At 41.4% G+C, this 15,852-nt stretch overlaps 1 protein-coding gene across 2 annotated transcripts in view; it reads left to right on the forward strand.

Moving 5' to 3' along the window:
- LOC109929563 (elongation of very long chain fatty acids protein 6-like) overlaps positions 1-15,852 on the forward strand; it is a 117,013-nt gene that overhangs the window by 60,524 nt on the left and 40,637 nt on the right. For both annotated transcript variants that reach the window (XM_020529222.2, XM_048604851.1), the window contains exon 3: positions 12,099-12,250. In XM_020529222.2, the coding sequence (XP_020384811.1) occupies positions 12,099-12,250 (152 nt within the window). The remainder of the gene's footprint in view (positions 1-12,098; positions 12,251-15,852) is intronic.

A 15,852-nucleotide genomic window follows, 5' to 3' on the forward strand; every position in this document is an offset into this window, starting at 1 on the left:
TTGGAACTTGGGGAAACAAAAAATCAAAACAATGGCACTTCAAAAAGGTGGAAGAGAGGCAAAAGCATGGCCACATGGGAAGTGCTTCAAACAGAAAGAAACTTGCACTGCTGTCTGACCCAGCAGTGAATCTGCACAGCTGTTGCCTTTGCTGTCTTGTTTCAAATGGGAGTCCATTCTAAGAAAAATAAACAGCGAAATTTACCTTGGAGAAATCTGTATGTGGGAGCCTTGCTGTTTTTCTTTTGTAAATTTACAATAGTGAGTAGAGTGTTTTTATTTAACTGTGTTGTTATTGAGATCTGTCTCTTGATTAAACTTAAAAAATAGAAAAACATAGGTACAAAGCTAGCTTGGAGCAATGTTTTCAGAATAGTAAGACTGTGCTATTTTCTGGGTCTGTAGATTGTTAAGATGCAAAGGTGGCCTTTAGTAGAGTGATGTGCTGTTCCTGTTAGATGTGGGAGACGTGCGGCACGGTGGCACAGTGGTTAGCACGGCTGCCTCACAGCGCCAGGGACCTGGGTTCGATTCCACCCTCAGGCGACTGTCTGTGTGGAGTTTGCACATTCTCCCCGTGTCTGCATGGGTTTCCTCCAGGTGCTGTGGTTTCCTCCCACAGTCCAAAGATGTGCAAGCTAGGTGGATTGGCTGTGCTAAATTGCCCATAGCGTTCAGGGATGTGTAGATGAGGTGCGTTTATAGGGGGATGAGTCTGGGTGGGATGCTCTGAAGGTCGATGTGGACTTGTTGGGCCGAAGGGCCTGTTTCCACACTGTAGGGAATCTATGATTGGGGAGAATTTCCATGTTGCTGATGATTATGTCTGCAGGAAGTGTGTTTGGTTGCAAATCCTATTGGATTGCGTGGATCGATTGGAGCGGCAGTTAGAGGAAATGAGGATTTTACAGGAGCTAGGGGGTGTGATGGATGGCAGTTGCAGGGAGGGAGATAAACCGAAGATCTAGTCCGGTAGATGGGTGACCTCCAGGAAAGGTAGGAGAGGGAGACAGGTATTGCAGGACTGTCCTGTGGCAATCCCCATTTCAAACAAGTATGCGGTTTTGGAAAATGTAGGGCATGATGAACTCTCAGGGGAATGGAGCACTGACAGCCAGATTTCTGGTACTGTGACTGGCTGTAATGTAATGACGGGTATGTCAGGTTCCAAGTAATCGATTGTGAGCAGTGAGGGGGCTCACTAGTCAGAGGTACAGAAAGATGATTCTGCACCTGATGGCGAGACATCAGAATGGTGTGCTGCCCTCCTGGATCCAGGATCAAAGATGTATCGAAGAGGGTGCAGAATATTCTCAAAGGGGAGAGGGGCCAGCAGAAGGTCACTCTTCACATTGGAGCCAATGACATAGGAACAGAAAAGGATGAGATTCTGAGGAGAGAATATAGGAAGTTAGGCAGGAATTTAAAAAGGACACCCTCAAGGGGAGTAATATCTGGATTACTCCCAGTGCCTCAAGCTATTGAAGGTAGGAAGTGAAGGATAAAGCAGATGAATGCGTGGCTGAGGAAATGATGCAGGGGAGAAGGAGTCTCAGTTTTGGACTATTGGAACGTCTTCAGGGGTAGAGGTGACCTGTATAAGAATGATAGATTGCACCTGAATTGGAAGGGGACTAATATACTGGTGGGGAGACTTGCTAGAGCTGCTAGGGACGATGTAAACTAGTAAGTTGCGGTGGGGAGGGGAGACACATTCAGGGAGACAGTGAGGGAAGAGATCAGTCTGAGACTGGTGTACTGTTGGGCAAAGGAGTAAGTCAAGGAACAAAAGAGAGAACAAGGTAGGACTGATAAATAAAACTACATTTATTTCAATGCAAGAAACCTAACGGAAAAGGCAGATGAACTTAGGGCATGGTTGGGAAGATGGAACTGGGATATCATAGCAATTACAGAGATCATGGAATCCCTGCAGTGTGGAAACAGGCCCTTCGGCCCAACAGGTCCACACTGACCCTCAGAGCATCCCACCCATACCAATCCCCCTATAACCCACCTAATCTACGCATCCCTGAATACTGTGGGCAATTTATCATAGCCAATCCACCTAGCCTGCACATCTTTGGACCTTGGGAGGAAACCCGCTCGGACACAGGGAGAATGTGTTGACCGAGTGTGGAATTGGACCCAGGTCCCTGGAGCTGTGAGGCAACAGTGCTAACCACTGTGCCATCGTGCCGCTCCAATGTGGCTCAAGGATGGACAGGACTTGCACCTTTAATGTTCCAGGGTATTTATGCTAAAGGAAGGATAGAAAGGGGGGCAAGAAAGGAGAAGAAGTGGCATTTTTGATTAAGGATAACATTATGGCTGTATTTAGGGAGGATATTCCTGGGAATGTGCCAGAGAAGTTATATGGGTGGAACTGAGAAATAAGAAAGGCATGATCACCTTATTGGGATTGTACTATAGACTCCCCAGTAGTCACCAGGAAATTGAGAAACAAATTTGTAAGGAGATGTCAGTTATCTGTAAGAATAATAGGGTGGTTATGGTCGGGATTTTAACTTTCCAAACATAGACCGGGACTGCCATAGTGTTGAGGGCTTGGATCGAGAGGAATTTATTATGTGTGTACAAGACAATTTTCTGATTCAGTACATGGATTCACTTACTAAAGAAGGTGCACAACTTGACCTACTTTTGGGAAATAAGGCAGGGCAGGTGACTGAGGTGTCAGTGGGGAAGCACTTTGGGGCCAGTGACCATAATTCTATTGGTTTTGAAATAGTGATGGAAAAGGATAGACCTGATCTAAAAGTTAAAGTTCAAATTGGAGGAAGGCCAATTTTGACGATATTAGACAAGAACTGTCGAAAGTTGATTGGTAGTGGATGTTGGCAGTTCGCAGGTAAAGGAATGGCTGGAAAATGGGAAGCCTTCAGAAATGAGATAATGAGAGTCCAGAGACAGTGTGTTCCTGTTAGGATGAAGGGCAAGGCTGGTAGTTGTAGGGAATGCTGGATGACTAGAGAAATTGAGGTTTTGGTCAAGAATAAGAATGAAGCGTATGTCAGGTAGAGACAGCAGAAATTGAGTGATTCCTTAGAAGAGTATAAAGGCAGTAGGAGTGTACTTAAGAGGGAAATCAGGAAGACAGAAAAGGGACATGATGTAACTTTGACAAATAGGGTTGAGGAGAATCCAAAGGGATTCTGCAAATACATTAAGGACAAAAGGGTAACTAGGGAGAGAATAGGACCTCTGAAAGATCAGCAAGGCCCCCAAGTAGGGAACCACAGGAGGTGGGGGGAGGGGATACTAAACAAGTATTTTGCATTACTGTTTACTGTAGAAGAGGATATGGACGATAGAGAATGTGGTGAAATAAATAGCGACCTCTTCGAAAAATTACAGACGAGACAGCTGGACATCTTGGAACACATAAAGGCAGATAAATGCCCGGGACCTGATCACTTATAGAATTGTACCCTAGAACTCTGTGGGAAGCTAGGGAAGTGATTGCTGGGCACCTTGCTGAGTTTAATGGATTATTGATAGCTACAGGCGAGGTGTCTGGAGACAGGCTAATGTGGTGCCTCTGTTTAAGAAAGGTGGTAAGGAAAAGCCAGGGAGCTGTAGACCAGTGAGCCTGACATTGGTGGTGGGCAGGTTGTTGGAGGGAATCCTGAGGGACAGGATTCACATGTATTTGGAAAGGCAAGGACTGATTAGGGACAGTCAATATGGCTTTGTGCGTGGGAAATCGTGTCTCACTAACTTGAGTTTTTTGAAGAAGTAATAAAAAGGATTGATGACGGCAGAGCGATGGACGTGATCTATATGAATATGTGTTCGACAAGATTCCTCATGGTAGACTGGTTGGTTAGCAAGGTTAGATCTCATGGAACAGAGGGCGAGCTAGCTACTTCGATACAGAACTGGCTCGAATGAAGAAGAGAGAGGGTGGTGTTGCAGGGTTGCTTTTCAGACTGGAGGCCTGTGACCAGCAGTGTGTCACAAGGATTGGTGCTGAGTCATTTCATCATTTATAGAAATGATTTGGGTGTGAATAAAGGAGATATGATTAGTAAGATTGCAGATGACACCAAAGTTGGAGGTGTAGTGGACAGCAAAGAAGGTTACCTCAGAGTACGTGATCTTAATCAGATAAGCCAATGGGCCGAAGAGTGGCAGATGGACTTTACTTTATATAAATGTGATGTGCAGCATTTTGCAAAGGCATTTCAGGGCAGGACTTACACACTCAATGGTAAGGTCCTAGGGAGTGTTGCTGAACAAAGAGACCTTGGAGTGCAGATTTATAGTTCCTTGAAAGTGGAGTCGCAGGTAAATAGAAACTGAAAGAACTGCAGATGTTGTAAATCAGGAACAAAAACAAAGTTGCTGGAAAAGCTCAGCAGATCTGGCAACATCTGTGTAGAAAAAAGAGTTAACGTTTCGGGTCCAGTGACCCTTCCTCAGAAGAAATAGGATAGTGATAAAGGCGTTTGGTATGCTTGCCTTTATTGGTCAGTACATTGAGTATAGGAGTTGGGAGGTCATGTTGTGGCTGTACACAACATTGGTTAGGTCACTATTGAATTACTGTTGCAGTTCTGGTCTCCCTGTTATAGGAGGGATGCTGTGAAACTTGAAAGGGTTCAGAAAAGATTTACAAGGATGTTGTCAGGAGGGTTTGAACTATAGGGAGAGACTGAATAGACTGGGACTATTTTCCCTGGAGCATCGGAGGCTGAGGGTGACCTTTATGGAGGTTTATTAAAATCATGAGGGACGTGGATAGGGTAAATAGACAAGGTCTTTTCCTCAGGCTGGGGGAGTCCAAAACTAGAGGGCATAGGTTTAAGGTGAGAGGGTAAAGATTTACAAGGGACCTAAGGGACAACATTTTCACTCCGAGGGTGGCACGTGCACGGAATGAGCTGCCAGAGGAAGTGGTGGAGGCTGGTACAGTTACAACATTTAAAAGGCATCTGGATGGGTATATGAATAGGAAAGGTTTAGAGGGAAATGGGCCAAATGCTGGAAAATGGGACTAGATTAATTTGGGATGTGTGGCCTGCATGGACAAGTTGGACTGAAGGGTCTGTTTCTGTACTGTACATCTCTATGACTGTATCAGAACTAGTGGTTCTAATAGTTCTAGATTAGAACTACTACTTCCATGAAAGATAAACTCTAACATAAACTGGGATAAATGCCTTGCTTTGGTTGTTATATTTGTACAAATAATTGTCTGATAGTACAGAAATTAAGCTTTGCCGAACGGAGCGAAAAAGTTGAATTTTTTTGTCTGCACTCATTAGAACTAGAAGGCAAGAAATGCACTTGAAAAAAGGACACCATTTGATGCAGCATGAGAAGAGGATACTGATTGTTTGGGCCATCATTGTCATGGAGGTTCTGATACTTAAATGTTAATCTTAATTCTCAGACCAGGCAGAGGAATTATGATTGGTCAAGGTGATGTCATGGGAATGCAGCAGCGATTGGCTGTGTCAATGGCTCTTTTTTTCTTTCCCAGTGCAAAGCTACTGTGTACGTACAAATTCCTTTTTGTCTTCATGAAACCGAGTGTATTGATCAGAATCCTACTGCTGCCAGTGGTCTAACTCTTAATGCTTGCCACAGTTTCTATTCTCTTACTCAGTCTTGTGATCCAAGAAGTAAGGCTTAACTAGTAATTCTTATGAGCCACTGAAATATTATTTTTGAATGGTATACTTGGTTGGTCAAGTACCAACAATTACTACTATTGAAATCTCACTAATTATGAATTGTGCTTCCTTAATTAGTACTTTAATCCTTTGTATAAATTGTGCCCACTGTACAATGTGCAAATGTAGAAGTAGCAAAGCAATAAATGGTATGTTTTTAATAATAATTGGGCCGAAGACTTGGTCGCCAGTGAACTAAACTTTTGACAGTGTTTTATTGACCTGTTTTAGTATGATAATTTCTCATTCACTTTATTAGTAGAGTATCAGAGAGATGGTGGCATAGCGATGATGTTACTAGACTAGTAATCCAGAGGCTCAGGCTATTGTTCTGGGGTCACCGGTTCAAGCCGCAGCAATAGATAGAAATTAAATTCAAATTAGTAGAAACTGTAATTGAGAGCTAGTCTGTCAGTACTTAAAACCTACCATCATTAGCACATTTGGATATGTGACCCAAAATTTACAATCATATTGTTGATTTTCAACTGCTCTCTGAAATCGCCTAGCCAGCCACTCAGTTCAAGGGTAGTTAAAAAAATGCAACAAATGCTTGCCTTGCTCATATCTCATGAAAGTATATTTTAAATAGTGTTATATTTTTCAAACACCTAACTTTCCATCCTAACCATTATGTTTGACGTTCCTGTGAAGTGCAAAGGTGTGTATGGAATCATTTCCATTTTCTTAAAACTAATGAAACTCTAGTCTGGAGTATTTTCTTTACCTACATGATCCATGTTTCTGTGATTTGAGTCACTTATCTGTATTCTTCTTCTTGGTATTATGATTTTCTGTGTCCATTTATATTGGACTACTTTTATTAAAGGAAAGGAAAACACCATTAATCTTTTAGCATAACATTTAGCGTAACATTTAGCTATTACCTTGATTAACATTTTAACTAAATACCAATAATCTGAACAAATAAATTTTACTGGCATGTGTGCTTGTATGTTTCTATTATTTAGCCCTTCACAATGTGAATTTGTAGCCTATTGGGTATTTCGGAACATAACTTTGTTTTAGCAACAAAGACTGATCTGAAATGAAGCAAGTTGGCATGTTCTTCAGGATCTAGACTAGGAGTTCCATCACGGTTCAACATTTTTTTTTAAATTAGTGTAGTTTATACTCCATTGAATAGGGTTTTGAAGCTCAATAAATCTGTTTCAGAATGAACCATTATCTTTGTCAAAATGCAGCTGAGAGAAGGAATGTGATGGGCAATGCTTTCTCCTCTCTTGTCAACTTTCTATTTGCATGATGGTTTATTTATCAAAACTGTTTTTTTTCCTGTATAGCTGTTCTTGTATTTTCCCTGAAAATTTTGAAAAATTTACGACATTTGTATGCTGTATCAGGATTCAAATGTATAATTTCAATAAATAAAAATAAGTAATAAATAATTAACTTCTCAGAAAACCTGCGGCAGATGAAACATGCACTGACTCAAGTAAATCCAAACATTTCAAACCTAAAAATCAAGTGCTGTAAATAATACATTTGTTGATTATTTGGCCATCAATGTCTAATTGGTTAATGTGATAAATTCTATCTCTAGATATTACAAAATATTTATATTACCACAAATTTATATTTATAAATATGCTATTTTGCAAGGATACCACTGTACAGTAATATGCTGTTACCTTGCTTCTAGAATCCCAGCTGATGTGTCTCTCAAAGCAGACTGCTGGGGTAAGCAGTTTATTTTGCTGTTATGAACACTTTAGCTAGAATCTGCGTTGCTTACATTAACAGGAGCTACAACCCAGGTTTAGACTTATTCATAAATCATCATTTTTCTTCATCCATCACTTTCCCTCATCCCATAGTTTTGAGAGAGTCATCTAAAAATAAGAATATGACATGACATTAATCCTGTGGGTCAGGTTTATTGTCTCAGCATCCCCTTTGCAATAGCGTAGTTACCCGGAATAAAGTCTAGGTAACTCCACAACTGATGCTGCATCCTGACCCGACTGAACCCCAACCACTTGATTTTACTGCAATCACCCAACTACACCTGTCTAATGACCCCACTAATCTCCCTTTTCAAATATCCAACTAAATAACCCCTTCCACAACCCTATTCTACTTTGATTAAGTTTCCTGGGGAATTCTGCACTACACATTTCTTTCATAAGCTGGATCAGAAGATCCAGAATAAATTCTGAAGCCATGTTATTAAAAAAAATTGCACAATGCTCTTAGCATTGTCACGACCTAGAGATTCTGGGGCTTATTAACAAATATCCAAAACATCAAGAAAGGACCAACTTGACCATCGGGCTAGTCTCATCCCAGTAGGATGTCCATACATCATCGATCCATCTCAAAGTAAAACTTCCTAACACTTGAGACTACTCTGACACCTAGTTTAATGCCTCTTCGTTGTCAGTTGTGCAGACTGCTGAATGTTTGGAAAACTTCACATTCCCCACCATTCTGAGTACCATGTTTGAGATACAGCTAGACTAAAGTCTTCTATAAAGGAAAGGCTTGTGTTTCTAGTTTTATATTTAATTGTCTTGGCTATACGTCCAAAACTCTCTTCGTTTTGCAAAAGCCTCATGAGAGTAGTTATGGGCTAATTGATGATTAATATTTTGCCAGTTATTGTGATTCAGTTTGATTTTGTATTTTCGTAGGGAGGGTGCTGTCAAAACAAATGAAAGCAAACAAACTAGTTAAGGTGATGCTGCATTGGACACAAGACCTGGAGTAGGCCATTCAGCCCCTCGTGCCCGTTCCACCAAGTACAAACTTATAGAACTCCCAACCTTGTAGAGCCGGCTTTTACCTTCTTTGCAAAAGTCACAAACAGGACTGCACGGGCAGACCCATTGTTTCTGCCTGCTCCTGCCCCACAAAACTCATCTCTTCCTACCTTGATTTATTTTTTTCACCCCTTGTCCAGTGCCCACTTCCATTTGCAATTCCTCTAATGCTTTACGTAAGTTTCAGAATTTCCATTTCGAGGTTCCAGCTGTCACTTCTTCACCTGGATATGTAGTCTCTTTACATGTCCATCCCCCATCAGGATGGTCTCAGGGCTCTTTGCTTCTTCCTGCTTAAAAAAAAGGCCTGAACCATCCCCATCCACCACCACTCTCGTCCACCTGGCCAAGCTTATCCTCACTTTGAACAACTGCTTTAACTCCTCTCACTTTCTTCAGGTCAAAAGGTTGGCCATGGGTACCTGCAAGGGCCCCAGTTGCACCTGTCTCTTTGTGGGGTACATGGAACATTGCTTGCTGCAGTCCTACTCTGGACCCCCCCCCTCCCCCCCCCACAGCTATTTCTGTGTACGTCAATGACATCGTCAGTGCTGCTTCCCTCTCTCATCCAGAATTGGAGAAAAAGAATCCATCAATTTCACTTCCAATTTCTACCCCGCTCTCACCTTCACCTGGTCCATATCTGACTTCTCCCTCTCCTTCCTCGACATCTCTGCTTCCATTTCTGGGGATAGGCTGGCCACCAATATCCATTACAAATCCATTGATTCCTACAGTTACCTGACTATACATCCTCACATCCTGCTTCCTATAAAGCCTCTGTTCCATTCTCCCAGTTCCTCCATTTCAATCGCATCTGTTCTGATGATGCCAACTTCAACAAGGGTGCCTCCAAAATGTCCATATTCTCCTCAGTTGAGGATTCCCCATCACTGTGGTTGACAGGGTCCTCAGCCATGTCCATCTTATCTCTCGCACTTCAGCCCTCATCCCGTCTCTTCCCTCCTACAGCAGCGATATCTTCCACACCTCGAATTCCATCTACATCCAGAGGATCATTATCTGCCATTCCCATCACCTCCAGTACAATGCCACCACTAGGTGCATATTCCCCTCCTCTCTCTTGTCAGTCTTCTGCAGGGGCAATTCCCTCTGACACCTTGGTCCACTCCTCCTTTTACTCCCAATACATCCACATGGCATCTTCCCCTGCAATCGCAGGACATGTAACACCTGTCTGTTTACTCCCTCCCTCCTCACCATCCACGGTCTCTGACACAATATCCAGTGAAGCAATGATTTACTTGCACTTGAGTCAATCTAGTCTCCTGTATTTGCTGATCACAATATGGTTCCCTTTACACTGGGGAGATGAAGTGCAGACTTGGCGATTACTTTGCAGAATACTTACGCTCTGTCTGCAAAAATGACCCTGAACTTCCTGTTGCCTGCCACTTCAGCACACCACCATATTCTGTCTTGGGCTTGCTACAGTGCTTCGGCAACACTCGGGACAAGCTGGAAGAGCAACACATCATTTTCCGCTTGGGGATCCTGCAACCTTTTGCACTCAATATCGAGTTCAATAGTTTTAGGGCCTGAGCACCTTCTCCCATGTCCTTATCCCAACCACCACACACCAGGCCTTGGCATCACGTGGGTGCTATCACAAACCACCCATTATTAGCCACTAATGCCCATTAGGCATCTATTCATTCTTCCAGGCTTTATCCATCCTTTTGTCTGCTCAACTGTTTTCTCGCTCTCTCTGGCTCCATCTCCACTGATGGTTTACTCCTTCCCCCTCTCCCCATCCCAGCTTCATATATACCAACCATTTCCAAGCTACGATCAGTTCTGAAGAAGGGTCACTAGACCCAGAATGTTAACTCTGCTTTCTCTCCGTAGATGCTGCCAAACTTGCTGAGTTTTTCCAGAAATTTGATTTTTGTTGCCATGAAATCTGTGCCGATCTGGGACTCTCTTCTGGAATGCAGCACATGCAATTTAATGCCATAGTTCTTGAATCCAATTCATGGAGACTTTCTGTGGGTCCATGATGTAAAATGAGATTTATGCACACGTGATCCCAAAGATCATGAAGTAAGATTCTTTATTCCCATGGCATCCGGTCTTTACAAACATTAAAAGAACTTGAGGCTAAAATAGGACAATAGAATATTTACTTTGAATGAGCAGTGAGTTCACATCTTGGTTGAGAAATCCTCTATCTGAATCCTCAGCCTCACAAAGATCAGCCCTTTTCCAAAGAGCATCCACAGGTATTGCAGTTCCATTACTCAGTGTCAGCTGCTGCTATAGGCCACATTACTATAAAGTAATTGAATAGCAATCAGATGCAGGTTTGTTTTGAGTTGGGGAACAGAGTGCAGCCTTGACGTTTACAAGACAGTATGAAAGTTGTGGCTGTGTCACATTATGACAAAAGCACACAATGCAGAGTGCTGAGGCAGCATGAGGACTGCCAGGTAGACCCACAGTTACAAGTGATGGCGATGGATGCAAGGTGAGTGTAGACTTCTTTAAATATTTAAGAAGTTTCTCTTTTAAATACAGCATACTGTACAATACGTTGGCACACCCATTTATTGACATATTAGTAACTATTTAATAGTTCCTTATGAATGTTAAAATGCTCGTCGTATGCAGTACTTTCATATGTGTATTACATACTGTTTAGATTTAGACATGAGGTTTGTGATTACTTATCCATTTGGAAAGGAATAAATAACAATAAGTGTGAGAACCACTGATGTATGATTGCCAAGCATCTGTTTCCATAGTGAAAATTTAGTTTGGATTTCAATCAGTGGAACTTTTCTCACATCAGAGCATTCCAGATAATAACCAGGATGCTGAAAACTTGTATCTGATGACATCCAACAATAGGGCACGTTTGGTAGCATAGGAGCGGTAGAGCTGGCAATTTTCTGAACAGTTGTTTTTTGTTGTTGACCGAAGTGCATCAAACACCAAGATATTTTGTTCCTTTGGTGTTCAGTTGTTAGTCATGGTTATGATGATTGCATGCTTTCCTGGTTGACGTTCATAATGAAATCAGTGAACTTTATTTTGAAACAAAAGGCAAAAAAACTGCACATTTAACTGCAGATTAACATATTGTGTAGAATTTCAAGAATCAGTGAGGTTTGACGTATTAGTAAGCATATGTCAAGAAACAGCGAGTTTTAACTTGTATTTTGGGAGTATAAAAATGTTTTCAGATGTCCAGAAAAATGCATAGTAAGGTTTTTCTATTAGAACCTGTAAGAATAGAAAAGTCAAATAAAGGTCACATGAATAAGTTGACTTGTGAGCAATCCATCTTGAACATGTGAACTTCAAATGTGATAGTCACATGTCAGAGTATCTTTGTTCGAGGCAGCTAATTGGTGTGCATTGGTGCCTCTTGCTTAATTTCTCTTCTTATGGAAAACATTTTGCACGAGACAAATCAAAGTAAAAGTAGTGTTTTATAACGCAAAACTGTGAAGTATAACTGCATTTTTTTTCTGCTGTAGTGTTCGTGAGCAAATTTGCATAGTTTGAGGAAAAAGATGGATTCTTTAGCTAAATGTCTTCATTATAGTCATTATGCCACATCCTTTTATTGTCCTTTCTTTCCTTAAAGTATTATTGGTGCTGTCCGTACTGGAGCATATATGGTATATATCCTGACAACCAGTGGCTTGAAGCAATCTGTGTGTGACCAAGGCTTCTACAATGGACCGATCAGCAAATTTTGGGCATATGCATTTGTGTTGAGCAAGGCACCTGAGCTAGGTGAGTATAGAAGACTGTTTTATGTTTTTGCTAAATGTTTTGGGATATTTATGTGGAGAAATTCATACCTTATGAAAATATTATCACCAACTAGTGAACTAGTTTAAAATTATTCAATGGTCTCAATATATTGAAGACACTATTGTGTTGATCATGGAAAAATTAAAACAATAAAAAGACTTACTGTGGGCCAGCCAAATCGATATTATTTAATTTTAATCCTGATTCTGGCTGAGAGCCATTACATACCACATCAAGATTGCTACATCATTTATTGTATTAATGCAGACTGCTCAAACCATCTCGAGCTACTGCTTTCTAGTCCTGTTGAGTTAGTGCTGTAAGCAATTTATGTTGAAACTTTAAAACTCCTATCTCCTTTGCCATACTTCAATCCCTAGGCTGTTAACTAAATTGTGAAAAATAATTGCTGTAGCATAAGCAGTGACAAAAATTGTTTCAAAAATAATGTCCTTAACGCAATGTATGGGGACAAGATCATGATCCCACATCCCACATGTGCAAGTTAGGTGGATTGGCCATGCTAAATTGCCAATAATGTCCAGGGATGTGTAGGCTAGGTGCATTAGCCATTCAAAATGCAGGGTTACAGGGATAGGGTAGGGGGTTGGATCGAGGTGGGATCCTCTTCAGAGCATTAGTGTAGACTTGATGGGCTGAATGGCCTGCATCCGCACTGTAGGGATTCAATGATTCTATGCTTGATGAGAGAAGCTGGCATTTATGCGAAGGGTTTTTGCATATGCAAAAGGTGAGCCTATGCAAGTAAAATAATTTGTGAATGGGTGGCAGCATTTGACTATTTATCTGTTTTGTCCAATCTTTACAAAGGTTTAAAATCTGACTTTGAACATTTTATCACATTACATTATAACATTTAGAGACATTTTTCTTTAATATTATACCGGCTGTATTTAATGAACGGGTCACTTTTTCTCAGAGTTTGATGTAAGGGCTAACAAATTCCTGAGCTATCATCCAATAGCCTGTGAAGTGAAGACTGACCTTCATCTGAAATTCTGCAACAGATGTAACAGTTAGCCTAGTCACATGCTGATATTTGAATTTGTGTTGGTTCAAAGCAACGTAGAAATCATCTCTGCATTTTGAGATAAATGTTATTCCTGATGTTGAAACTTTAGTATGTGATTGCTTTACTTGGTTATTGCAACAATGACTTGAGTATTCTTTCACTATATTTGACTTGCATAGAAACATAGGATGTAGAAACAAGAGTAAGACATTTGGCGCCTCAAACCTGCTTCACCATTCGGTTAGATCATGCCTGATATTCTTGCTGAATGCTGTTGTCCTGCACTATTCCCGCATCCCTATATAGATCTGTTTATAGAAAACCATCTATACCTCAAGTACACTGTATTAACTGAGCCCTGGGGGCCAAGTATTACAAAGGTTCACCACCATCTGAACAGAAATTCCTCCACACCTCCATTCTAAATGGCAGTTTCTTTATCTATGCCCCTCATAATTTTATATGTTTCAATCATGTCACCCTTCAGTCTCTTCTGCTCAAAAGAAAACCCCAATCCATCCAGTCTCTCTTCACAACTAAAACTCTCCAGGTTAGGTAGTATCCTGGTAAATCTCCTCTGCACCTTTTCCACTGCAGTCACATCCCTGCTCTTTTATGGATTCCAGAGCTGCACATAATACTCTAGCTAACCAACACTTTATAAGAGTTCTAGCATCACTTCCCTGTTCTTAACTCTGTGCCTTGGCTACTAAAAGCAAGTACTCCATATGCTGCCTTATCCATTTTATCTGTCAGTCTTGCTACCTTAAGGGACCAGTGGATATGCACACCAAGGTCCCTTTGATCCTTGGTGTTTCCCAGGGTCCTACTATTCATGATTTACTCCGTCACCTTGTTTTTCCTGCCCTAGTGCATCACCTCACTCTTACTTGAATTAAATTCAATTTGCCACTGATCAGCCTATCTGAAGTGCCTCTTGTAATCTAAGGCTATCCTCCTCATGATTTACCATCCCACCAGTTTAGGTTTCATCTGCAAACTTACTGATCACCCTCCTACATTTCAAACCAATTCGCTTATATATATCACAAAACAGCAAGAGCCCCAGTACTGATCCCTGCAGAGTCCCATTGGACACAGGCTTCCAGTCATAAAAACTGTTGCCCTCTGCTTTCTACTGCTCAGCCAATTCTGTATCCCATTTGCCAAATTTCCTTGGATTCCATAGGCTCTTACTTTCGTTATCAGCCTCCCATGCAGGACCTAATCAAAAGCCTTGCTGAAGTCCAATTAGACTACATTGAATGCACTACCCTCCTCTGAATACTTGGTTAACTCTCCGAAAAATTCAATCAAGTTAGTCAGACATGACCTCCTCTAACAAAACCGTGCTGACTACTCTTGGTTAAAACCTGCCTGACCCTCTGCCGATTAATCCTGTCCCTCGGAACTCTTTCTAATAGCTTTTTTTTAATCAATGAGGTTGGACTGATTGCCCTGTAGTTTTCTGGTTTATCTCTTGCTACCTTCTTGAATTATGGTACCACTTTGGCTGTCCTACACTCCTCTGGGACCTCTCGTATGGCCATCTACCCTGTTATTTCATCTGGCTCCACACACAAATTAGCACTATGATCCTTAATGAGCTATACTTTCTCCCTAGATATCCTTTTATCCTACTGTACTTGGCGGGGGGAAAGGTCCTTCAAATTTTCCTTTATTTTATTTGCCATTATTCTTTCATGCCCCCTTTTTGCTCTTAATATTTAATTTTTAAGTTTCCCCTTGTACATTCTGTACTCCTGGCGATTTCTGCTATTTTGAGCCCCTGGTATGTGCCACAAACCCCCCTTCTCCTTATACAATCCAATGTATCCCTTAATCTCCATATAATTTACAGGATTTGTTGGTCCACGTTTTGTCTTTATTGAAATACGTTGGCCCTGTACTCTCCCTATTTTCTTCTTGAATGCACCCCACTCTGCTATGACACGGTTTTACTTAAAAATCTCAGCTTCCAGTTCACTCTGGCCAAATCATACCTGATCTTATTAAAATCAGCCTCTTTCCAGTTTGCAGCTTTGATTTCAGGCCCATCCTTGTCCTATTCTCTATAAATCTTGAATCTAACAGAGTTATGATGGCTGTCTGCAAAATGCTGTCCCACTGATAACTTCAACCACTTGCCTGGCTTCATTTCCTAAAATTAAGTTCAGGTCCTCCCCTCCTTTGTAGGCCCTTCTACATACTGGCTTAAAAACTCTCCCAGATGCATCTGAAGAATTACACTTTCTCAAACCTTTCATACTATTACTACTCCACTTAATATTGTGATTTTGAAATCCGTACTCTCAACACATTGTTTATGTTGCCTGTAATATATGCGAAGTCATGGACTCTACTGGTATTCTTGATGATCATGTGCAGGAAGTGCTGCCAGCTTCAGAAATTTGAGTTCTGGGTTTCAAGCCTGAGTGACAGCCGGGGTAACTGGTACATCCACGAGGCTGACAGTTACATGGACAGCACGTTCGGCGAGGTGTTTGCACCACAACTTAAAGGCTTGGATGCCAAATTGGAATGGGTG

Source organism: Rhincodon typus, chromosome 1 (genome assembly GCF_021869965.1).
Source record: "Rhincodon typus isolate 14 chromosome 1, sRhiTyp1.1, whole genome shotgun sequence".
NCBI lineage: Eukaryota > Metazoa > Chordata > Chondrichthyes > Orectolobiformes > Rhincodontidae > Rhincodon > Rhincodon typus.